The following is a 26,747-nucleotide window of genomic DNA, read 5'->3' as shown; positions in this document are numbered from 1 at the left end:
GATGGACGCAATTTATATGGGATCTAGATGGTACCAATTTACCATGACTATATAACAGCAGCAGCAGTGACTACACAACGTTCAGTTTTATATTAGAGTTTTTCAAGGGCATGCTACTGTTACAAATGAGACAGTTTGTGCCAAAGAACAATTTTACTATAAAATTAAACTTAAAGATTTATCCCAAAACTTTTTATTTAAGATCTCTTTTCAATAATAATTTTATCTCCATGCTGATGAAGTTGGGAGGCGACATGTTTTTACTGTTTGTTTGTTTATTCCTTTGTAACATCCTCAATATTATGGACCTATTCCACCTAAATTCATGCAAATTGGTATATGGATGTATCTCAACCATACAAAATTAGATCACAGTGACCCAATTTTCATGCTTGAATGTCTTTTATATTTTCAACTATCTATTCATTACATCCCATATATCTTGAACCCTATTTAGCCTACACTTGTGAAAATTGGTATACTGATGCATATAAAGGAGAGTAACCTAACCATACCAAAACAAGGTCATTGTGACCAAATTTTAATATTTGAGTGACATTTGTGTATTTAGCCATTTGTTTTTTTGCAAACTCTGTGTCATTGACTCTATTACATCTACTCATATTTTGTATCAAACCTATACTGTTGAAACTTTGTTTTGTTGATCCATAGTCATTGACTTGCGCTTATGATCAGTGGGTAATGGGCTTGAATCGTGTTTGGACCAGCCTGGGATGGATATGTCATGGCATATATCTTACGAAGGCACTTAAATCCCGTAGCCTTGGTGTCAGTCCTTCATATTAGCCTGTATGCTGCTTTCTGCTTCAAGTGTTCTGCTGGTAAGGGGATTTGTGTTTAGGAGTAATTACCCTGTTTTTGGAATAGTAAAGTCTAGAAAGTGTATCTTATGTTATCCTCAAATTCTGATTCTCGAACATGGTGCAATTAATAATTTGCCAAAATGTCCCATTTTCTCTTCCTTGATTTCTGCAGAAATATATTTAACAATAGAGTTTTTACTTAAAATTATTGCCTAATTTAATTTCTCAAACATTTTCAGCGAGTGGGATGTGACTGGATCATAGAATCCGATGCTCATGAAGACATGTGTGGAATTTGCAAGGGAGACAATTCAACTTGTCGTCTGATTCATGGGGAGTACAAGGAACATCCCAAACTTAACAGTAAATGGTCTTTGCTTTGTTATAATATTGATAAGAAATCTAGTGATGAAGTGATTTTTGTAACTGACTAATTTAGATATTATGTTGGACATCAGTACATAACTGTGAGACTTAAATTTGAACAAATTAAGTACCAAATATATAAACATATCCCTATATTTATGGAATTAAAGATACATTGATGCAGTATTACCATTTGCTTTAGAGCCACAAAAACTATCCATAGTATCTTGACAAAAATTATTTTATCTACTTTCTTATTATTTTAAATTCATGCTTTAGACTGTATGCACTTGTATTATTTGAAATGCATGATTCAGGAACTCTGAAATCCTGTTTTCCAATTAAATCTACTCAGGGAACCTGAAATGTGTTTTCCAGTTAAATTGTCAGTGGTATTAAAAAAAAAGGAATTTTGTCAATTTCAGAAACACCCCCTCCCCCAATTAAACCCCATGGTAAACAATTCTAAATTCATGCCTGTATTTGGGATGTGATGATTCATTGATGATGCACATTTTCACAATTGTACCTTAATAGGTTTGACATTCAATTTTATTTTCCTAAATTACATTAGACACTTTTGTCAGCATGATCACAATGCAGTATAGTTGCTACTTAATACAGTTGCAATTAAACAGGGAACAGATAATATTGAGCATAAATCCTAAACAATGTGACCAATTGTTTTTTTTTTGTTGAGTATTTTTGCAACCATTACATGTTTAGTCATTTTCTATTTCAGCCTATTTTCCCATCACTATTATACCAAAGGCAGCTCGTTCCATTAAAATTCGAGAAGAATCACTCTCATCCAATTACCTTGCCATCAGAAATATCTTTGGTCGCTACTACCTGAATGGACAACAACGAGTTGCCTGGCCTGGGATATACAAGCTAGGTGGTGCAAAATTCATCTACCGCCGTCCCTATAGTGAACCCGAGACATTAGAAGCCAATGGACCTTTAGAGGAAGAGCTTGTGTTGGAGGTAAAATTTACGGAAAATTGTAATAGTTTTTGGCATCATGGAATGTATTCATTTTTGTAAATACAGTACATTCACATTGTAAAATTTCACAAGTTGATGATCAACCAAATGTATACTGTTATAGACTGTATTCTTTACCATTTGTTTTGCAAATTGATTTAAGGTTTATCATAAATTGTACCTAAAATCTTTGTTCTTACTAATTTTGGGAATTTCTGGGGGACTTCTCTTTAAAGTTGTAGTGAAGGTACTTTTGAAAAGTATTTTTAAGCCATATTTTTGGTGACACATCAAGTTACTGTGAATATGCTATTTTTCATGGGGACATGATTTTGGTCATGCATCGTTATTGTGAATATTTGCCTAGCTAAATGTAATTGTTATATGACCTAATATCACAGATTTATACATATTAGTACATGGCTACCAGCACATCACACAGATTTATACATATTAATACATGGTTACCCTCATATCACACAGATTTATATGTATTATTACATGGTTACCATCACATCATACAGATTTATACATATTAATACATGGTTACCCTCATATCACACAGATTTATACATATTAATACATGGTTACCATCACATACAGATTTATACATACTAATACATGGTTACCCTCATATCACACAGATTTATACATATTAATACATGGTTACCATCACATCATACAGATTTATACATATTAATACATGGTTACCCCACATCACACAGATTCATACATATTAATACATGGTTACCATCACATCATACAGATTTATACATATTAATACATGGTTACCCCACATAATGCAGATTTATACATATTAATACATGGTTACCATCACATCATACAGATTTATACATATTAATACATGGTTACCATCACATCATACAGATTTATACATATTAATACATGATTACCCCACATCATACAGATTTATACATATTAATACATGGTTACCATCACATCATACAGATTTATACATATTAATACATGGTTACCCCACATAATGCAGATTTATACATATTAATACATGGTTACCATCACATCATACAGATTTATACATATTAATAAATGGTTAACCTCATATCACATAGATTTATACATATTAATACATGGTTACCCTCATATCACATAGATTTATACATATTAACACATTAACCCCTAGTGACGAGTTAATGTGGCAGGAGTTAGTAGCCTACTGCTGAGCTCTGTAGCATCATGGTCATGCATGATACACTAAAGTGGGTGGTATTATAGAAAGGTAGACAGATGTAGCTCTTCAATGATACCAAATAATCTGGAATATCTAGTTGCACTACAAAATACAGATAAAAAACCTCATTTTTTGGACCTGATTTTTTCTACCCAAAATTCGCCCATGGTTGGAATCCGATTTTGTGTCAGATTTTAAACTTTTTGGTCTCAGATCTAAGGCAAACCAGTATGAACTGCAAACAGACAGATGAACCTTTGCAAAAAGTAGGATAAGATGGGCATTTGGAATAAAGAGTGGTCTCGATACAAAAATAATGGCTCTGTTTAGAAAAAAAAAGAAGAAAAAAAAGAACTCCAACTTTTACCCTTTTGCTCATGTGCGAGCCAAATAGTCAATGAAAAACAATGTTTCTAAGACAACTAGGCAGTATGTTAGTGAAAGATCACATGGGATTTGGTGTTTTCGGATCTATTCAGAAATAGCTTTCAAAATGTGTTTCCTACTCAATTTTCAGGCAAAAATTACAAAAACCTCCAGGGGTTAATGTGTTAATACATGGTTACCCTCATAGCACACAGATTTATACATATTAATACATGGTTACCATCACATCATCCAGATTTATGCATATTAATACATGGTTACCATCACATCATACAGATTTATACATGTTAATACATGGTTGCCATCATATCACACAGATTTATGCATATTAATACATGGTTACCATCACATCATACAGATTTATACATGTTAATACATGGTTACCATCATATCACACAGATTTATGCATATTAATACATGGTTACCATCATATCACACAGATTTATGCATATTAATACATGGTTACCCTCATATCATACAGATTTATTCATATTAATACATGGTTACCATCACATCATACAGATTTATACATGTTAATACATGGTTGCCATCATATCACACAGATTTATGCATATTAATACATGGTTACCATCACATCATACAGATTTATACATGTTAATACATGGTTACCATCATATCACACAGATTTATGCATATTAATGCATGGTTACCATCATATCACACAGATTTATGCATATTAATACATGGTTACCATCATATCACACAGATTTATGCATATTAATACATAGTTACCATCATATCACACAGATTTATGCATATTAATACATGGTTACCATCACATCATACAGATTTATACATGTTAATACATGGTTACCATCATATCACACAGATTTATGCATATTAATACATGGTTACCATCATATCACACAGATTTATACATATTAATACATAGTTACCATCAAATCACACAGATTTATACATATTAATACATAATTACAATAAATCATGCATTGTTGCAGATTCTGGTACAGGATCGTAATCCTGGAATATATTATGAGTATACACTTCCTAAAATTGATGATGATTTGGACACGACAGCAAACAAGGACAACTACTCATGGAGTGCTTCTGTGTCATCCTGTAGTGAACCATGTGCTGGAGGTAGATTTTGCACTTAAATGGAATTTTTTATTTATATCAGTTCATTAGACAACAAATTCTAACAATATGGAATGTAATACACATCAAGCTTAGGTCCATGATGGTAAGTCATGATAACAGCAGAAACATGTCCTGTATGGCATGTCTCTCACAGTGTGTGTGTGTGTGTGTGTGTGTGTGATATACATATGTACACAAGCATGAAACTCTTTTCATCACAAACATTTTTCCTTCTTTCATCAATCTTTTGATCTATCTATCTGTTGATCTGACTTTATCTTTCTTTTATTTATGTTAACTGATCTATGTATCTGTAAAATAGGGTTGGGGATATGGATTTCCTAACTCAAACTCTGAAACATCCAAAATTCCCACCTGGAACACCCCTGACTTACAATTTCTGAAAATAAATTTTAACCTCACAAAATCATTTTGTTACTTTCATACTGCAAAGTTGTATCCCCAATTTTTTTGGAGTTGACATTAGGTCACCATCTGATAACACCATTAGAAACTTTAGAGTCAAAACTCCTAAGAGTTGTCCGCTAACATAAGGTCCTTTGGAATATTACTCCTTATAAGGGTTGTCTGAGAGCTGGAGTCCCCAAGGAGTCTAAACTCCTTCTAAGAGCTGTCAGAGAACCTGAAGCCCTTTGGAGTTTTACTTCTTCTAAGAGCTGTTTGAGAACCTGAGTCCCTTTGTAGTCTAAACTCCTTGCAAGGGCTGTGTGATAACATGAAGCCCTTTGGATCTTTTGCTCATTCTAAGGACTGTTTGAGAACCTAAGGCTCTTTGGAGTCGAAACTCCTTCATAAATGCTGTTTTAGAGCCTAATGCCCTTTGGAGTTTTTACTTCTTCTAGGGGTTGTTTGAGAACCTAAGACCCATTGTAGTCTAAACTCCTTCTAAGGGCTGTTTCAGAACCTGAGTCCCATTGGAATCTAAGCTCTTTCTATGGGCTGCTTGAGAACCTGTTTCCCTTTGGAGTCAAAACTCCTTCCAAGGGCTGTTTGAGATCCTGAAGCCCTCTGGAGTTTTTACTCCTTCTAAGAACTCTTTGAGAACCTAAGGCCCTTTCGATTCTAAGCTCCTTCTATGGGCTGTTTGAGAACTCAAGGTCTCTTGGAGTCTAAACTCTTTCTAAGGGCTTATTTTGTAACACTGTATGAATATGTCAATACAATACATGTTAGTAATTAAGACACTTGATTCTCTAATTTGATTATTTCCAACTAAGAAATTGTATCACTTACACTGATTATCTGATAATTAATGCCAAATATATACATATACAAATTAATCTAAATGGCTGAGTCATGTGTAGCATGGGATGATTTTAAGGCAGATCACATTCAAGAACCTAGACCAAAGGAAAAAGTAAAGTTATTTTTTTACTTGGATGGTCATCCTCTTACCCTTATACAGTGTCATATACTGGGTTTAAACCTTGACCTGCAGAGGTGCAAAGTAACTTTATTATTACTGCACTATTCAAACTCTCTATAAAAAATTACCTATGTAACTCAACCTGATTGAAGTTATGCTTTCCGATTCCGTCTCTCTCTCCCTCTCTCTCTCTCTATCTCTCTCTCTCTCTCTCTCTCTCTCTCTCTCTCTATATATATATATATATATATACAGCGATGTACCTGTGTACCTGTAAATAGTATGTAAAGCAAGAGTCAGAGCCCCGTAAGGTCATAATCCATTCCTTTGAGGTTTAGTAACCATAATAACCATGTGGTCACAATGTCAGTCATTTGAAAGTATGTAAACTTCCAATATTCATCAGCCATTTAATTGCATAATACTAACTAAAAAGTCCAGTTATACTTTTTTTTAAAAATGAATTGCTACAGTGGATAATGTAAATAGCTACAATATTTAATTAAATTTGCAGGAGAGAAGACAGTCAGTGCCATATGTCACAAGAATTTTCAGGAGGAAGTTGACCCTTCCTATTGCTCTGGCACAGAAAAGCCAGAGACTGGTGTACTTCGTTGCAATGAGCATCCCTGTGAACCCAGGTCTGTGCACTGTGAAAACATATTTTACTTTTAAAAGTGACAAATATTTCATGTAATTCAGACATAAATCAAACTCGAGCTATTAGCTATAGGTGCATTGGAAAGGACCCCACTTAATGCAGTTACTAAATGGGGTCTTAAACTACAAAACTTGTATTGGGAAACCAGAGTTAGAAGAATGGGCATACAGGGGTGATAACTCCTCTTTATGATATAAAATGCTGGAAATCCAACTAATTTAAGGTCTCATTAAAATTGAAAGGTACATGGCAGTAAAAATATGCAGTGAGGAAAATGAATGCTTCGAGGAAGGCAATAAGGATACAGATGAAATTCAGTAAGGACTATCAGAATAAAACTTTCGCAGAAGTAGGTTTAAGTCCTCGCTAAAGTAATGCTTCAGAAACAAAGCCAGGGGGATAAATTATCAACTCCTGTTGAGGGTGCATCCTGAATATGGTTGAAATCAAAGAAACCTTAGTAAAGTTATGCTGTAGACACCAAAGTAAGGATGCTGTAGACACCAAAGTAAGGATGATGGTAAATTAGGGGGCACAACTTCTCTAATGCTGTTTTAAACTTGCAAAATAAAAAGTAAACAATATGTGCAAAATAATAAGTGTACAAAAAATAAAGTGCACAAAAGGTGTGTACAAAGTAATGTGTACATTTTTTATGTACCATACAATACTTTTCAAAATTCATAGCCAGGGAAGGCACACTATAGCAAAATGCAGTATAGTATAGGTTCAAAAGAATATTCATTCATTAATTCATTCATTCACAGTGAAGAAATGTCCATGAGCTACATCCCTGAACAACAGATTTCTGTATTATTTCTTTGTAAATTATATATAAACACACTAAGACAAAGTGAGAGTGACTAGCAAAGAATAGATGTCAAGAAATCATTAACTGTATGTATACAGTACTCCCTGATTATAATGCTGTCCATGGAAGCTACAGAGTAAAACACCTTATAGTGAGACCACCTTACCTTATTATGATGCTGTCCATGGAAGCCACATTGGTATAACACCTTATAGTGAGGCCAACTTACCTCATGATAATGTGAAACCACCTTTCCTAATGATAACGCTGTCCATGAAAGCCACATTGGTATAACACCTTATAGTGAGACCACCTTACCTCACTATAATGCTGCCCATGGAAGCCATAAAGTACACTGCTTTACTGTGAATGAAATACATGATTTAATTTCAGTATCATTTAAGAAAGTGAGATCCATGGTAATACTTGCCTTATAATGGGAATATTTTATAATGAGGGTTCTTATAGTGAGGGAGTGCTGCTGTTGACAGTTTGATTCACTACAAGTAATATAGTATCATAATGTTACTGTAGATGGGTACCAGAAGACTGGAAGCCATGCAGCAAGAAATGTGGTGGAGGGAAACAACAAAGAAAGCTCCACTGTCGCCAGAAAATGTCTGCTACCCAGGACAAGAAATTGAAGAAAAAGTTTTGTAAACATTTATCTAAGCCTCTACGCCTGCAGAGCTGTAACCAGCATGAGTGCCCTCCAGCTTGGCATGCAGGCAAATGGTCAAAGGTCAGTATTCACAAAAAAGAATCACAAAGGTTACGTACTTCTGAGTAGGACTATGGAAAGGTTGGGGCTGTTCCATTTACACATACATCATATCAGAAGTAGGCAAATCCTATAACGGTCAAGCTGTACATGGAGAAATTTTCACAGAGTTATGTTTTCATAATGTTTTTTACTGGTTTCAATTCATTCAAACGTAACCTCACGAAACAAAATCAAATCACTGGAAAATAAAAATATGCAAATTATTTTCAGGCTCAGATATTTTGGCAAAAATGTGAAAACTTGAACATTTGTTCATATTTAAAATATATGCAGGAGTACCTAACACTCTGAGTCCCCCAGATAAAATCATTAAAAATCCTAATTTTGGAGTACTCGTTTGAAAGTACATTTCTGTAGGGACTGTGTGTTTTGATTAAACAGACCAGGGTATCCTTGCAAATTACATGTTCTAGCCATGCTTTAATTCTAGTATACAAAACGTTCAAGTGCTAAGCACAGAAATAGGTGTCGGAATAGAATTCATAGTGTTTATAGCATATAAGGCAAACTGGGTTACAGACTGATGCTTTGGTTGAATGCAGCGACTAGACCTCAGTCAACTACGTCTCATAACAGACATTTCAGTGGTCCACTGACTAATCAAGGTATGTGTACTTGATTACATATGGATTCAACAATTTGGATTGGTCAAGTACTTGAATGAAATCACAGTTGGACATCTATTTGGACTGGTCAATCATGTGCATGGAATCCTAGTGGGAAATCTGCTTGGAATGGTCAATCAGTTGAATGGCAGCCCAAAGGGAAATCTCTTTGGATTGGTCAATCATTTGCATGGAATCCCAATGGGAAATCTGCTTGGAATGGTCAATCACTTGAATCAGAGCACAATGGGAAATCTGCTTGGAATGGTCAATCACTTGAATGGGAGCCAACTGGGACATTTAGATTTGTCAAGTATTTCAATACGAGCCCATTTGGACATCTTTTTGGATTGGTCAATCATTTGGATGGGAGCCTAGTCAGACATCTGTTAAGATTGGTCAAGCTTGGATGGAAACCCATTTAGACAGTTCTTTGGATTGGTCAAGCTTTTAGATGGGAGTTGCATTGGTCAAGATTTGGATGAGAGTTTAGTTGAATTGGTCATGCATTTGGATGGGAGTTTAGTTGGATTGGTCATGCATTTGGATGGGAGTTTAGTTGGATTGGTCATGCATTTGGATGGGAGTTTAGTTGAATTGGTCATGCATTTGGATGGGAGTTTAGTTGGATTGGTCATGCATTTGGATGGGAGTTTAGTTGGATTGGTCATGCATTTGGATGAGAGTTTAGTTGGATTGGTCCAGCATTTGGATGGGAGTTTAGTTGGATTGGTCATGCATTTGGATGAGAGTTTAGTTGGATTGGTCCATCATTTGGATGGGAGTTTAGTTGGATTGGTCATGCATTTGGATGGGAGTTTAGTTGGATTGGTCCAGCATTTGGATGGGAGTTTAGTTGGATTGGTCATGCATTTGGATGGGAGTTTAGTTGGATTGGTCATGCATTTGGATGGAGTTTAGTTGGATTGGTCATGCATTTGGATGGGAGCCCAGCTGGAAATATATTAGTCTTCTGCTATATTACAAAGAATTTGAAATCTTTTGCAAGCTCAGCATTTCTTCTCCAGTTATCATGAAAATTTCACCACTTATCTTAAGAGCACTCCATTAATCAACATTATATTATCCAAGAACTTAAAGTCAATTATAAAGAAATAGGTAACACTGGTAGGAAGATTTTCTGCTTCCCCATGAAGTCAGTGTTCCAACAATTAAGAGTGCTATTTGAGGTCTCCATTGCTTACCATTTGCTATCAATTGCTATTAAAAATTCTCTTTGTAGCAGCATAAATGGGCAGAAACATGATTATTAGATATCATAATGCTTAATCATTCTAAATGAATGTGACATGAGATATAATTGAGATTTCTCTTGCAGTGTTCAGTGACATGTGACATGAGATGTAATTGAGATTTCTCTTGCACTGTTCAGTGACATGTGACATGAGATATAACTGAGATTTCTCTTGCAGTGTTCAGTGACATGTGGACAAGGTGAGCAAAAGAGACATGTCACCTGCAGACGGAAGGGGATCAAGGGTCTTAAAATTTTCCCAGACAACATGTGCCATGACCCGAAACCTGACATCATCAGGTCATGTGACATGAATTCATGCCCAGAAATAAACAAATATGACTGGCTCCTGTCACCATGGGGACCGGTAAGCATCACTATGGTTATGAGTGAAATGATTACAATAGTCATCAGATTAAGTAAAATCAGAAAAAAGTACTGGAGAACAGTCAGCTGAACTTTGCACCATGTACTCATGCTTAAACAGATATGAAAAAAGTATTTTATATAGTAATACAGTTTTGATATTACAGATGCATTTAGCTGACAGCGGGCTTTTATAACGCACCTTATCTAAGTATAAAAGTTGTATTAATTAATTACACATGCACTTAAACAGAATTTAAAGCTTCTTTGCATTTTATCAAAATTTTGAAGCGTAATATGATATTAACATTTAAAATTATCTGTTATTAAGCAATTTTTGTTTTAGATTTAGATCACATGCCTTCATTGCTTTTGAGATTAGAAAGAACACATAAAAAGTACAAAATCTACTTTTTATCTGTTTTGTGTGTTTTGCCATCACTGAGGAACATTACAGTCCCAAACTACGTTTATGAAGGATTGTATTTGCGCAAATGCCTCTTGCTTGAAATCTGTCATACATGCTTACAGTCATGAGTACCATTTTTTGTCCTTGAGAAATAAAGCACATGGCTTATTTAAATCTGTCATACATGCTTACAGTCATGAGTAACATTTTTTGTCCTTGAGAAATAAAGCACATGGCTTATTTAAATCTGTCATACATGCTTACAGTCATGAGTACCATTTTTTGTCCTTGAGAAATAAAGCACATGGCTTATTTAAATCTGTCATACATGCTTACAGTCATGAGTATCATTTTTTGTCCTTGAGAAATAAAGCACATGGCTTACTAATTCAGTGAATTTATTTTAAAAAAAGCAAAATTCCATTTTATAGATTCTAAATTGCAAATATCTTGAAATAAATCACTGCATTAATCTGTCTGAATTATCTCCCTTTACAAAAAAAATACAATATGAAAATCTATAATGTACTCAGTTGACTAGGTCATTCCAAATGTAATATTTTACTTAATATACCTAATGTTTTCTTTAGAATTCTCATAAAATTGTCAAGACATACTGTGATGAAAGCAAAAAAGTTTATCTTATTAAAAAACTCATTTTTCACCGAACAATGATTTACTGGGAATTCACTATTTTCACAGGGCATACATTTCCATGGATTTTTTTGGTTGCTAATAACAATGAAATTAAAAACATAACACAATTAACTATCCATGGAAACACCTTCCCAATTCGCTAAATTAAGTACCAACAGAAATGTCATTTTTCTAAAGAACACAAAAATTGATGGCCACAAAACAAATTAATTGACAGTACTTATATTTCAAGTTTTTAATGGTAAAGTATGCTGTGAAAATAGGATCTAAAAAATGACTTTGAAGCATTTTATGTAGCATAATATTATAGATTGATGCTAATCCATCAGTTGGCCCAGACAAATATAATCCATGCTGCAAAAAAATCTCATGAAAAGAATATATATAGATAGATAAAGATAGAGAGATAGGCCCATCAGATGATTCTAGTGTACTCGGCCATGTCCTTTATTCTTCTCTCTGGTTCCTTGTAATGCTTCTCTTACTGACTTTGCTTACTGGCTTTCTGCTGCTTAGTGCTCCAAAACTTGTGATGAAGGATACAGCTCTCGGACCATCAAATGTTACCAAATTGATGCCTTCGGGAAGCCACACCGCCCAGTTGAGGACCATTTCTGCCCACATATAGCAAGGCCTAATGTTCATATGCATGAGCCATGCATGGTATTGCAATGTCCCATGGCTCAAGTCCTAATACTGTCTGAGTGGCATGCCAGTGCTTGGTCACAGGTGAGACTGCTTAATAGATAGATAGAAAAGAATTAACTAAGCTTACACAACTGATTCTGCTCAATACAGCACTCCCTCACTATAAGACCATTAATTATAACACTTAAACACTCCTTATCATAAGGTCATTCATTATAACACAGTTCACTTTATTAAGTATGGTCATGTATCTCACTTTATTAAGTTGGAGCAAAATTATATATATCATGTATATCATTATAAGTCAGTATCATTTCAAGGTTGTATTCTCTATGGCTGCCATTGACAGTGTTATAATGAGGGAGTAATGTATATGTATCATGTACTTCATTATAAGGTAGTATCACTACAAGGAGGTATACTCTCTGGTTTCCATGGACAGCATTATAATGAGAGAGTATTGTATCGTGTACTTCATTATAAGGCAGTCTCACTACAAGGAGGTATACTCTGTGGTTCCCATTGGCAGTGTTATAATGAGGGAATAGTGTATATGTTTTGTGTACTTCATTATAAGGTAGTATTGCTATGAGGAGGTATAGTCTGTGGTTCCCATGGGCAGTGTTATAATGAGGAATATTGTATCATGTACTTCATTATAAGGCAGTATCACCACAAGGAGGTATACTCTACAGTCCCCATGATAGTATTATAATGAGGGAGTATTGTATTTATTTTAGCTTTTTTATATACAGTATCCATCACCAGTAATAGAAACATACCATAATCGCTCAATGAGTGCTTCCCCTAATAAAAAAAACATCTAAGAACACTCATTATATCTAAAATTAGCAATAAGAAAACAATAGTTTGTTGTTGGTATTTTATTTTGAAACATGATTTATGTTGGTACAAAATGTGTCCCTACTACTGTGGCACTGTAGCACTCAAAAGACTTACAGCTTATTATGTCACAGATGGCCTAAACTCTATCTAGATTTACACAAAATATGATGAGTACTATATCTTATTAATAAAAGCAAGGAACATAACTCCAGCTGTTACCTTATGTCAAGTCTTGTTCATCTGCAGAAACTGGAATCAGCATGCGAATATAGTGTTAGTTCCAGAAAGGAAAGTGTGAGAAGGATATAAAAAAAATTTAAAATTCAATTTAAATACATATACTTGGTATTGTGTTATTATACTGAGTAAAAAAAAAAATGGAGGACAGAGGGTGGGGGACTAGTAATATTTTGGTGCAATTATCAATGAGTATACCATTCATTCATATCAATGAGACCGCTCCGGTGGCCTAGTGGTTAGAACGTCTGCCTCAGATGCGGGAGGTCGTAGGTTTCATTCCCCCCACCGAGTCATACCAAAGACTTAAATAAATGGTACTAACTGCTGCCTCACAGGGTGCTTACCATTAAGAAGTTAGTGTTAGGACTGGTCAGCCTGGTGTCAGGATAATGTGAATGGGTGGGACATCATGCTACATGTCTGTGGCATGATGCCCCAATGCTGGTCATCACTATAAACTGTCACACTGTAGACATCGTAGTGATCTGACTGAAAAATTGCTAAAGCAAAGTTAAATTTCCAAATCACACACACACACCCTCATATCAATGAATACACCATTCATTCATAACAATAATTCATTCATATCAATGTGTATACCATTCATTCATATCAATGAGTATACCATTCATTCATATCAATGAGTATACCATTCATTCAGATCAATTAGTATACCATTCATTCATATCAATGAGTATACCATTCATTCTAATCAATGGGTATACCATTCATTCATATTGATGAGTATACCATTCATTCATATCAATGAGTATACCATTCATTCTAATCAATGAGTATACCATTCATTCATATCAATGAGTATACCATTCATTCATATCAATGAGTATACCATTCATTCATATCAATGGGTATATCATTCATTCATATTGATGAGTATACCATTCATTCATATCAATGAGTATACCATTCATTCTAATCAATGAGTATACTATTCATTCATATCAATGAGTATACCATTCATTCATATCAATGAGTATACCATTCATTCATATCAATAAGTATACCATTCATTCTAATCAATAAGTACACCATTCATTCATATCAATGAGTATACCATTCATTCTAATCAGTGAGTATACCATTCATTCATATCAATGAGTATACCATTCATTCAGATCAATTAGTATACCATTCATTCATATCAATGAGTATACCATCCATTCTTATCAATGAGTATACCATTCATTCTAATCAGTGAGTATACCATTCATTCACATAAATGAGTATACCATTCATTCATATCAATGAGTATATCATTCATTCATATCAATGAGTATACCATCCATTCTTATCAATGAGTATACCATTCATTCTAATCAGTGAGTATACCATTCATTCAGATCAATGAGTATACCATCCATTCATATAAATGAGTATACCATTCATTCAGATCAATGAGTATACCATTCATTCATATCAATGAGTATACCATTCATTCATATCAATAAGTACACCATCCATTCATATAAATGAGTACATCATTCATTCAGATAAATGAGTATACCATTCATTCATATGAATGAGTACACCATTCATTCAGATCAATGAGTATACCATTCATTCATATCAATGAGTATACCATTCATTCTAATCAATAAGTATACCATTCATTCAGATCTGATGAGTATACCATTCATTCATATCAATGAGTATACCATTCATTCATATCACTGAGTATACCATTCATTCAATCTGAGTGTTTTAAAGCTAATATAGAGCATGCTTGCAATATGCTATTTCTGTCATCTGTGAATTTTTGCATAGACTTAATTGTCATTATTATTGCATATCTTGTCATTGTGGAATGGAAATGTTTAAGTGCTTTTAATACTGCTACAAGGTTCATTTGATTGATTTTATAACATATCTATAAAAAAGCACTTAAAAGAATCATAAAGTTGTTCTTAATATAGATCTGTCCTTTATATTGAAGTAAATTAAATTAAAGGGCTAATCTAAACTGTTGTTAATAGACAGGTATCCTTTATGCTGAGGTAAGTTAACTTAAAGGGGTTAAATTGTCCCAAATTAGCAGGTGCACTTGCATGGCTCCGCTGGAGAGTCCCATGATCCCAAAGAAACTAACTTTCCACAGTAGACTTGCACGGCTCCCCTGAATACCATTATAGCAAGAAACAACTGTATTATCCAGGAAAAATTCCTTATTTTTAACAAAACAACAATAAAGTATGATTATAAGAAATTAACCAAATGATATATAGGTATAGTTCTTATTAAATAAAGTCTATTCCAGCTCAGAAGGAAATTAATCTCCCCTTCTCTACTAAATTGTTGAACCTAACTTGATACTTTCACTCGATCATTGTTCTGAGGTATTCAAACAATACATATGAACCTCCCACATTGGAGGGCTTTTCTTCCATGATTATGGGTGTCTTCCATCCCTCCTGTCACTCACTGAACCCTCCCAGTATGCAAAATGTACACAAAATTATTATTCAAAAATTAATATTTTTCCATATTTTGGTTCCAGAGTAATATATTTACAGTAATACTTCCTGTGATCACATGACTATGAACTGACAACTGCAGGGCAAGACAATGTAGTTGCCCTTTTCACCCTTTGATCCTGTTGGCAGGGTCAACTAGCTTCATTGTTTAAGTTTGTTGAGGTAGATTATACTGTCCATGAGTAGACGTAATTCTGAAAGGATTAAAGACGCTGCTTGACTATGGTTGGGTTACTAAATTGGTTCAGAACAATAAACATTACTTTGATTCTCTCCACAAGGTATGTTCTGCCTCAGTGCTTAAAATTGTTGGATGGATTAGAGTCTATAATATGTATGATCAAAAATCAAAAGTAATTTGGACAGGATCATCTTTCAATGCCAAAACACCAAAATCCAAGCAACCAAACTATCACCTGAAATAGATCAATTGATGGTAACAGGAATTTCAGTGGTTGCAATGAAGTTCAAAGGGACATGAATATTCTGCTCTTCCTGTATTGCTTAATTTAAATTCTGAATGACATCATGCAGAAATCCCATCTAATAAAGGCATGTTGACCACAAAAACAAATGTGCCATCAGTGAAATCCATGTTCATTGAATCTTTATCAGCTGTGTATAGTTACATGTGTCAAGACACTGTTTGCCAACTTCATAGGCAAAATTAATCTCCCATCTGGTAGTGGCTATTTTATTGTTCACAACAATTCATATTCTTAATTGTCTATTGATAATAATAATAATAATAATAATAATAATAATAATAATAATAATAATAATAATAATTTATGGTATAAACTCACTGTCATGAGTGACCACCTGCAGAATGCAACCAGTGACCACCTTTTTAATAGACAAAATATGTGTTAAAAACTATAATGAATGACCACATTGCAAAACTGATAGACAGCTCTGGCGGCCTAGTAGTTAGAGCAGTGGCCTAGTGGTTAGAGTGTCCGCCTCGGATGCGGGAGGTCGTGGGTTCAATCCCCAGCCAAATCATACCAAAGACTTACAAAAATGGTACTAACAGCTGCCTCACTTGGCGCTCAGCATTAAGAGGTTAGTGTTATGACTGGTCAACCTGGTGTCAGGATAATGTGACTGGGTGGGACATCATGCTGCATGTTAAAGCTACGTTAAAAATCCAAATCACACACACTCACACCCAAACTGATATAAACACCCCTGACCTTGATTTAATCCTTGTAAACATAAATCTAAGCTCGATGAAAGTACATGTCACTAACAGCTATTGTAACCTGTATTTTACGTGATGATGATTGGTGTCTTGGCTTTGTCTATTATACTCTCAAGTGATATTTGTATCTAGAATTGATTATTAAAGAAAGGTGATAGTGCAAATTAGGTTTAAAGTTACAAAGAGTCATGGAATAATGTACAAGTTTGTGGTTCATGTGGAGAATCTTCCTGGCATTAAAACAACATTAGACCCAAAAAGTAAATGATTTCAACTTCTTGATGGAATCAGTAGAGTTGTAACAACATTACCACATTCCAGTAGAGACTCTGAGAGGAAAGTTTCCATTCTGTGGAATATTCAGGTTGGCTCTAGAGGAAACCTGGATCCAGTAACAGTACAACATCTGCCAAGTAATAAGATATGTGATGATGAGGTATGTCACCAATAGAATCCAGGGAATGATCTCCTAGGAAATGCTGAAAATGTTTTTGGTTCCTATAAGAAGACTATGAATGGTAACAATTACTGTGAAAGGACTTATTTGATGAAATGTAATTTTCTTCAATAGTTGTAATTTTTTTCCATTTGCGTGCTAAGAATCAGGTTGGAAAAATCCTCCCTCTTTTGAGGTCAAAAGTTCTGACCAAATTTTGAAAATCTTCTGATCTGTCCTGATCTGATCTGTCCTTTCTGTCAAATGTATGACAGAGTGTACATTGTGTTTTTGGACAATACTCAACCATATTTCTGTAAGATTTATGCCAAAGCGTTCATTGGGTTTTTGGACAACACTTAACCATATTTCTGTCACACATTTGTCACCTGTATTACAAAGGATACATTGGGCATTTGAACAATACTCAGCCATATTTTTGTCACATGCATGTCAAAGGGTACATTAGGTTTTTGGACTCAACCATTGTTTCAATACTCTTAATTGTTTTACACCGTCAATCCAGAATCTCATAATTAATTGTTTACAACGTCAGTCCAGAATCTCATAATTAATTGTTTACAACGTCAGTCCAGAATCTCATAATTAATTGTTTACAACGTCAATCCAGAATCTCATAATTAATTGTTTACAACGTCAGTCCAGAATCTCATAATTAATTGTTTACAACGTCAGTCCAGAATCTCATAATTAATTGTTTACAACGTCAGTCCAGAATCTCATAATTAATTGTTTACGTCAGTCCAGAATATCATAATTAATTGTTTACAACGTCAGTCCAGAATCTCATAATTAATTGTTTATCATCAGTCATAATTAATTTTTGTCATCTCCTTTTCTGTGCAGCTGGTCACATTCTTTTGAAAACTTGCAAAGATGGACACTTGCAAAACATGGACACTTAAGAAAAATATAATTAATATTTCTACATACGCACTAAAAAATATTAATACATGTATTAAAATTTACAGTCAGTACATCATTACTTACTTCCAGTTTCTGACTTCAGAACCAATTTACAAATGCGTCATTACAAACTATTACTTTCTTTTAAGTGTTCCACAAGTTGTGGGAATGGTACTCAAACTAGGGTGGTGTCTTGCGTCAACAATCAAGGGGAGACAGCCACAGGTTGCAAGGAGGATATAAGACCTGCTATCTCACAGCCTTGTATTGCTGGGGAATGTTTACCAACTCCAGAAGGTAAAACTGGGCGTATTGTGTAGCTGTTACAAAAAGTACCCAAGGTACAATATTTTGTGCATGATACCAGTACCATTGCATCATTATTACACATAAACATGAAAATGTATCCTTTTAAAAATCCTTTAATGTACCCCCATATTCAATACATCTCATTAATGTACCCCCACATCCACTGATGTACTCCCATGATCAGTACATCTCATCAAATGTGCTTGGACATCCATTAATGTACCCCAATGTCAATACATCTCATCAAATGTGTTTGGACATCATTATTGTATCTCAGTGTTCAGTACATCTCATCAAATGTGCTTGGACATCCATTATTTTATCTCAGTGTTCAGTACATCTCATCAAATGTGCTTGGACAGCCATTATTTTATCTCAGTGTTCAGTACATCTCATCAAATGTGCTTGGACATCCATTATTGTATCTCAGTGTTCAGTACATCTCATCAAATGTGCTTGGACATCCATTATTGTATCTCAGTGTTCAGTACATCTCATCAAAATGTGCTTGGACATCCATTATTGTATCTCAGTGTTTAGTACATCTCATCAAAATGTGCTTGAACATACATAATTGTATCCCAATGTTCAGTACATATCAAAATGTGCTTGAACATTTTATTATCACTTGACTTTGTTAGTAAGATGTTGCTTTGACCCATCTTAGATTTTTTTGTTATAAGTGAATGTATGATACATGGTATCATACTATGAAAATGTCATATCCTGAAGTAAAATTTGACAACAATGTATCATTAAAAGCAGAGAAATTGATTACAAATACAATGCAGTTTTTAAAATATTTATTAAAAAGTCAATCAAATTTTACATTTGTTCTCATCTGAAATTAAATCTCACAAATGTTGTCATGGTTTTATTCTTTTCCTTGACAAGGCTTGCAAAAGATGAAAGCTATTCAGTTTATGGAAGCCATGGTAGTCATTCATTTGGTAGAGCATCAGGCTCATAATCTAATGGTCACAGGTTCAAATCTCACCCAGGCTAAACTGGGCTGACTGCGTGTCCTTGGGAAAGGCACATAGCTGCCATTTTCTCAACATGATATAATGTATTCAGCCTGCATTAAAACCCAAGCAAGAAAGAAACCATAAACTGGTTGAATGATTTTATTTTAAAATCATCACTTATGTAAAGGTTGTTCCATTTAAACACACATGGTACCCAGGGTCGGCTGTTCTATTTAAACATACATGGTGCCCAGGGACGGCACTTTTTAAAAATATATATGCCAGGGTACTCTTCATATGAAAATGATACAAAATTCTTAATTGCATCTATAGGTGATTACTCCACATTAAAAGTGCCTTTCTTGAGTCCTATTTATATTTTATAGGAATAGCCCAATATATACTATGTTTGAATTTGAAAATTATATTATGTGTCTTTAACACAAGATAAGTAATTTGTTATATTTGTCATAAAGTATATGCACAAAGAAGCAGGTTTTGATATTATCACTTTGCGGGAAGTTTTGGGCATGGGCACATTTCGTGGCATTTAAGCATGTGTATTAATTTTAAAAAATTGAAGTACCGTATTTGCCGGCCTATATGTTGATGCAGATTATAAGTCAAATTCACTAATTTTGTACATTTTCCATCCTTCGTCCATATATATGTCAATTCAGAGTATAAGACAAGGCCAGGTGAATACCTTGACATCGATTTTTACACTATTATAGTAACTTCCGGTTTCATGAATATTAATGATATCAATGTATGATATTCCATATTACCGACAATCATGAAATTACATTACCGATGCTAACATGCTTGTTTCAGTTTTAATTTGGAGAGAGAGAGAACTATAATCCATATAGTACAGTTACCTGACAGTTGTGATTTTACTCCTCTACAAGGCACTGCTGTATTCCATTATTAATTGACACAGCTGAATAAACAGTCCATGCTTGTTTTAATTATGATGATGTCCATTGCAATAAGAGCCACATGGCACTGCATGTTATGTACATGTTAATTAAAGGTCTCAAGCTTTAACTTGATTATTCCAGTTGAAACCAGTCTGAGATCAGTGAGGCTAATAATAGGGAAATAAGGTTATCCATAGGGAAATCAGAAATGTGAAGAAAATTAAGAGGCAGAAAACAGAAAAGTTGCAAACAAAAAAATAAATAAAACACTTTTTATCATACTTTAACATATCTATGAAATGCTATATGAAATTAACACAAATGAAGAGTTTTATAATAAATATTATTTAACATGTCAATTATAATTGAATGAATATCCATATTGTAATTCATTTTATTAACTATAGTAGAACTATTCCACACTCTAATTAAGAAAATAATGAATATGAGTTCATTTTAATCATCTCTGATATCTGAAAATTCCTCAAAGTCTTGTATTCCATATCGGAATTACAAATGGCGGCTATCTCTGGGCTCAGATCATTGGAAATGTTCTCATTATCGTCTGTCTCCATCTCGTCATCCTCATCTGGCTCCTCTATCAAATTCATTCACAATAGATGATTCAGGAACCCTGTCCCATGCATCCTTAACCCAATATGCATCCTGGGAATATATAGTCTTAATCTTGTCTTGGACATACTCATGGAAATTGTTAAATTTTTCCCAAAAGGTCTACTGGTAGTTTCTGTGCCATATTAGTGCACTGTTTTGCAAAGGCCTCTTCTTTGCATGAACCTAAAACACCATGATGTACTGCCACTGAAACTTTCAATTCCTAATTCAGTTGCGATTTCCTTTGCCTCGAGTCTGAGTTTAACAGAGTTCATTTCACGACATGCAGCGTGTTGTGTCAGAACAAATTCTTCAAATTTATCCTCAATATTATTCCATCTTGCTTTGCAGCCACGATTTGCTTTCTTTGTTGTTTTTGGTTTCTTTGTAACGCATAATGCAACCTTAGCTTTACGCCAATCCTAGACACATCTTTAACTTACACCATATTTCCACCTTTCTCTTCCATGAACTTTACAACTTCCAGCTTAAAAGCCACTGTGTAAGACTTGCGTGATTTGACAGAAGGCATTGTGAGATAAGGTGTAAAATTTGTACAGGGAAATTTAAATTTATGACTGAAAGGATTGATCAAAATAATGCCTAACTCATTAAAATTTATCAGTACTATAGCAATGAAAACAATGCCCACAGATAAATTCATTATTTATATCTAGAGAAGGGAGTGGGCATCATTTCCACTTGATATTAAAAACCGGTAGCATAATTGATGTGGATTAATGATCAAGAACAATGGGGTACTGACAATGTGGTTACTAGTATTGGTAGCTAAAGCCAATATCAGGGTTTAAACAATTGTGGTAACTGGATTTGATTGTTGTTGGAAACCAAAGACCAATTTATCAACTACCGGTATAATCAAAGAGAGACACTGAAACGACAGCTGGTTAAGAATGAATATACGTGATGTGTTGACATTACAATTTGCTTTAAACTGAAATGTGAAACTAAAAATGGATGATCTATGAGTAGTCCATCTGATTTTAGTTTAGTGTAAACCATATTTATTTGAGAAACTTTGTCAAATACAATTAGAAACATGATTTGATATGATTTTCCTTAGAAAGCATAATCTACAGTATTTTAAAAATAATCTTAGAATGCTCAAGTTAATATGGATTAGATCCCTTTGCAGGATCAATTATATCAATGAAAAAGTTATACCGGTAATTGCTCGCCTGTGTCACACAGTATAATGGAAAATCAAATATCAATGGACCAGTGGCTAAAATGTGATCAGGAAGAATGAGGTCTGGTTAAAAAGGATGAATAAAACAAAATTATTTCATATCTTTTTTTTTGAACAAGCAATATGCTTTGAATTAGTAAAGTACAATATAGAACATTGACCTTAAGGGTGTTATGTGGCCCGGTGAATTTTTTGCCAGTAATTATTTTCTTTTATTTCATGTTTGAGAAATAAGGAAATACACACAGAATGCTAACTAAATAATGACAAAACTTGTAAATATAAAGCAGTCATATTAGTTTCTAACAATTTATTTACATAGTAATTAAACAAGAACTGGTACTTTTATGTGACCTGATTTCAATTATGCCGATTATAGAGCAATTTTAATAGCATACGAGGTACCGTAATCCATATATAAGTCGATGCAATTTCAATGACATAATCCAAATATAAGTCGATTAGGAGTATAAGACAAAGACATGACTTTCAAGTCAAAAATATCGACTTATAGGCCAGAAAATATGGTAATTACCTTATCTGGGGTAATTTCTATGCGGATTTTCTTGGCATCTTTAGAGAGAGTTAACATTTCAAAAATGTAAGTTTATGGATGTTAAGATTGTTCAGCAATTGATGCCACCAGCTTTGAAATAATGCAGAAATTTCCCTATATACACTGTATTGGTTAAATGTGAATGTATGAAAATATGTTTATGTGGAACAAGAATATCTGACAACTTCATAATTCTTTCAGTTGCAGTAGGTTTTCTAACCCTTCTTGCCATAAACTAAGCAACCCCTTCAACTCTAGTATGCCCTAAATCCTTACAGCCGTAGAAGGCTATTTAACCCTTTCAACTGCAGAAGGCTATGCAACTCTTCCACTTGTGGCAGGCTCTATAAACATATCTGCTGTAGTATGTCCCAGATCTCTTACAGCTGTAGTACGCTCCAGATCCCTTACAGCTACAGAAGGCTATGTAACCCTTTCAGCTGCAGTATGCCCCAGATCCAGTTCAGCTGTAGTATGTCCCAGATCCCTTACAGCTGCAGAAGCGATGTAACCCCCTTTCAGCTGTAGTATGCCCCATATCCAGTTCAGCTGTAGTATGTCCTATATCCCTTACAGCTGCAGAAGGCTCTGTAACCTTTTCAGCTATAGTATGTCTCAGATCTCTTACAGCTGCAGAAGGCTCTGTAACCATTTCAGCTGTAGTATGCTCCAGATCCCTTACAGCTTCAGCAGCTCTGTAACCATTCAGCTGTAGTATGTCCCAGATCCATTTCAGCTGTAGTACGCCCCAGATCCCTTACAGCTGCAGAATGCTCTGTAACCTTTCAGCTGTAGTATGCTTCAGATCCCTTTCAGATGCAGAAGGCTCTGTAACTCTTTCAGCTGCAGTATGCTCCAAATCCCTTACAGCTGTAGTATGCTCCAAATCCCTTACAGCTGTCCACATGAGTTTGAGTCTGTGGGTATGTGAGAAAGCTTGCCAACAGCTTCACATGGGTTTGTGATTCTTCCCCAACCAAACATATTGGCCAGTAAGACTATTCTGAAAAATGGCATTAAACCCCACAAAGACCCTGATCTGCCCCTTCATAAAGCACTAGCAGTTCAGAGTGTATATTTTTGTTTTACTGATTACTCCTAACAAACTGCATAGACTCAGATCTGCTTGTGCCTGTATATTATGCAACAGCAGATCTGGGTCTATGTTTTTTGTTATTGGATCAGACTTATACTTGAGTATATTCTGTACTAATCTACTTCTTAAAATTATAAGTGTATGCATATGTATGGTATTAAAATTATAAATTTTAAGAAAGGGAAGATAGAAATAAATTCTTTTATGGTAATTTTTAAGTGTGATTTTCTAACTGTATTTTGTGGTGTAGTCAGTGACTGAAACTCCACTCTGACAAAGTTGCTTAGGCCTGGTACTAATTTTAATAAAAGTATACTAGTTCAAATATTTTCAGTTTTGAAATTAATTAAATTGATGACCCTTCCAGGTATAAAATAATGCATTCATACATATTGTATCAGCATACTTGCAGCACATACATATTAAAAATGTGATAATTAAAATGAAATTAACATTTGGGGAACTATAACAATTGTTTTTTTGATGAATTTTACTCTTATCCTAAATAAAGTTGTTTTCTTCAAATTTCTTTACAGCTTTGAAAGTGGAATGTGGAGACAAATTCAGCTGGTGTTCTCTTGTGCCACAACACAATTTTTGTGGAAAGAAATTCTATGGAGAAAATTGTTGCAAATCTTGTTTTGGTTGAAAACTTCACAACACTTGCCGGAATGGATTTATCACCTGAAATGAGTATGCCTTCTTTGAAGGTGCAATTAATTTCAGTGAGGCAGGCAGAAGCTATACAGTAAAAATTTATGACTGATGAGCAATGTAACTACCTCCAATTTTCTATGATCATTTATGTCACATGATCAAGTCAAGGTTTTAACTATAATGTGACCTACTTGTATGCATGCAAACAAACCCAGTATACCTCATGAAGGTGCAGAGAATTGTTTTTGAATTAGCATCAAGCTGCTTCAATGGATGCATTGGAGTTACCTGAGGTGAACAATAGGATATAAGTGTTCAGATTCAAGTCAAGTGGAGATTTCATTGAGGACATGCTGTCTCATTTTTCCATAATATGTCACAGACCCATGCATTGTAACAGGAAGTGAGAGTGTTGGGAACTGTACAAAATAAGTGACATTTATTTCATCACTTCTTAACATTTTTGTTTTTGTCTGTGATAATTTATTCTTGACATTTGTCATTGGAGAAAAATTAAATTCTTGATTCAAGGATTTGTATTTTTGTACAATGTGCCATCATGAACTATACTCATCAACTATACCATATGTCCTAATGATTCATTGTATTTTAATTCCTTTTTATTCCACGTTCATAACTATTGTGCATTTGATGTATTTCCATAATTTTATTTTAAACAACATTTCTAAAGGACCAGTGTAGTTCATGGTTCATTGTTTCAACGGAAAATGGATATTTCCAGTGCTACTGGGCTATAATATAGTCATGCAGAGTAACCTCTCTTGATCTAAATATCACATCATGGTGTCCATTAACAATTTATTGTGATATGTTTATCTTGTTCCAGATTTTCAAATACTTATTATCTCGGTATAAAAAAGACAGTTCCTACTGGACAAGTAATATCAATGGACAAGTAATATCAATGGACAAGTAATGTCAATGGACAAGTAATATCAACTGTAAAGGAACAAGTTTCCTAAAAGAAACAAGTTCTGGCCTAATGAACAATTAACAGTTACTGTAAAAGTACAAGTTCTGTAATTGTAATTGAAGACATTTCATTTTCCACTCAGTGCCATTAATGTGACAGTGGTATGCAGAAGGAGTACAGTTTATTAATGTTCTGGACCCACCTGTGCAAATGACTTATAACTTAAAAATTGAACTTGTCCTTGTTACAGAAAGTGTAACTTTACTTAACTGCAAAATGTGGATTTTGGACATGTCTGTTTTGTTAGAAATCCAACATTATAACAATGGACTGGTACTCTTTTTCAAAAAGAGGAGAAGCACAGACAAGGGAAGTTAATTAAGTCAGTGACTGGAATCTGTCACAGTTGTTTGACATCATCTTTATACCAGTCTACAATGTCTCCTCCCCAAAAATATTTTCATGCTGTTAAAAGGTACATATAGATAATAGTAATTCATCAGAATTTGACTGATTTTAGTAAAAAATTATCAGAATGTATGTATATATATATATATATATATATATATATATATATATATATATATATATATATATATATATATATATATATATATATATTCTGGAACAGATTTGACATCTGTTGTGATAGATTTGTGTATGGGATACCATTATATTGGGGGGGGGGGCATTTTTATGTCATGCATGATGGTCTTATTTCAAAATGATGGTAAAATTTCATTGAAAATCACAATATCCCTCCACACCTTGATAATACAAATTTTAAAAAATGACCTTCTTTTCACTTAATAATGGTCAATTATGACAATCAAGATTTTAAAATTTACTTTTTTT

General features: G+C 34.2%; 1 protein-coding gene across 3 annotated transcripts in view; it reads left to right on the top strand.

Moving 5' to 3' along the window:
* Positions 1–26,444, top strand: part of LOC149785843 (A disintegrin and metalloproteinase with thrombospondin motifs 16-like) — a 132,362-nt gene extending 105,918 nt beyond the window's left edge. Inside the window, exons 16-24 of one of the 3 annotated variants that reach the window (XM_089979802.1) lie at positions 1,064–1,187; positions 1,933–2,177; positions 4,755–4,896; positions 6,798–6,924; positions 8,290–8,497; positions 10,578–10,766; positions 12,348–12,560; positions 18,774–18,921; positions 24,838–26,444. In XM_089979802.1, coding sequence (XP_089835928.1) covers positions 1,064–1,187; positions 1,933–2,177; positions 4,755–4,896; positions 6,798–6,924; positions 8,290–8,497; positions 10,578–10,766; positions 12,348–12,560; positions 18,774–18,921; positions 24,838–24,950 — 1,509 coding nt within the window. In that variant the 3' untranslated portion in view covers positions 24,951–26,444. Of the gene's footprint in view, positions 1–1,063; positions 1,188–1,932; positions 2,178–4,754; positions 4,897–6,797; positions 6,925–8,289; positions 8,498–10,577; positions 10,767–12,347; positions 12,561–18,773; positions 18,966–24,837 lie in introns of all 3 variants that reach the window. The other 2 variants (XM_089979803.1, XM_089979804.1) reach the window with 2 other exon arrangements.
* The last annotated feature ends 303 nt before the right edge of the window (positions 26,445–26,747 follow it).

This window comes from Sinohyriopsis cumingii, chromosome 13 (assembly GCF_028554795.1).
Source record: "Sinohyriopsis cumingii isolate HCF-2022 chromosome 13, ASM2855479v2, whole genome shotgun sequence".
In the NCBI taxonomy this organism is placed as follows: Eukaryota; Metazoa; Mollusca; class Bivalvia; order Unionida; family Unionidae; genus Sinohyriopsis; species Sinohyriopsis cumingii.
This window is presented reverse-complemented; position numbering and strand designations above follow the sequence as displayed.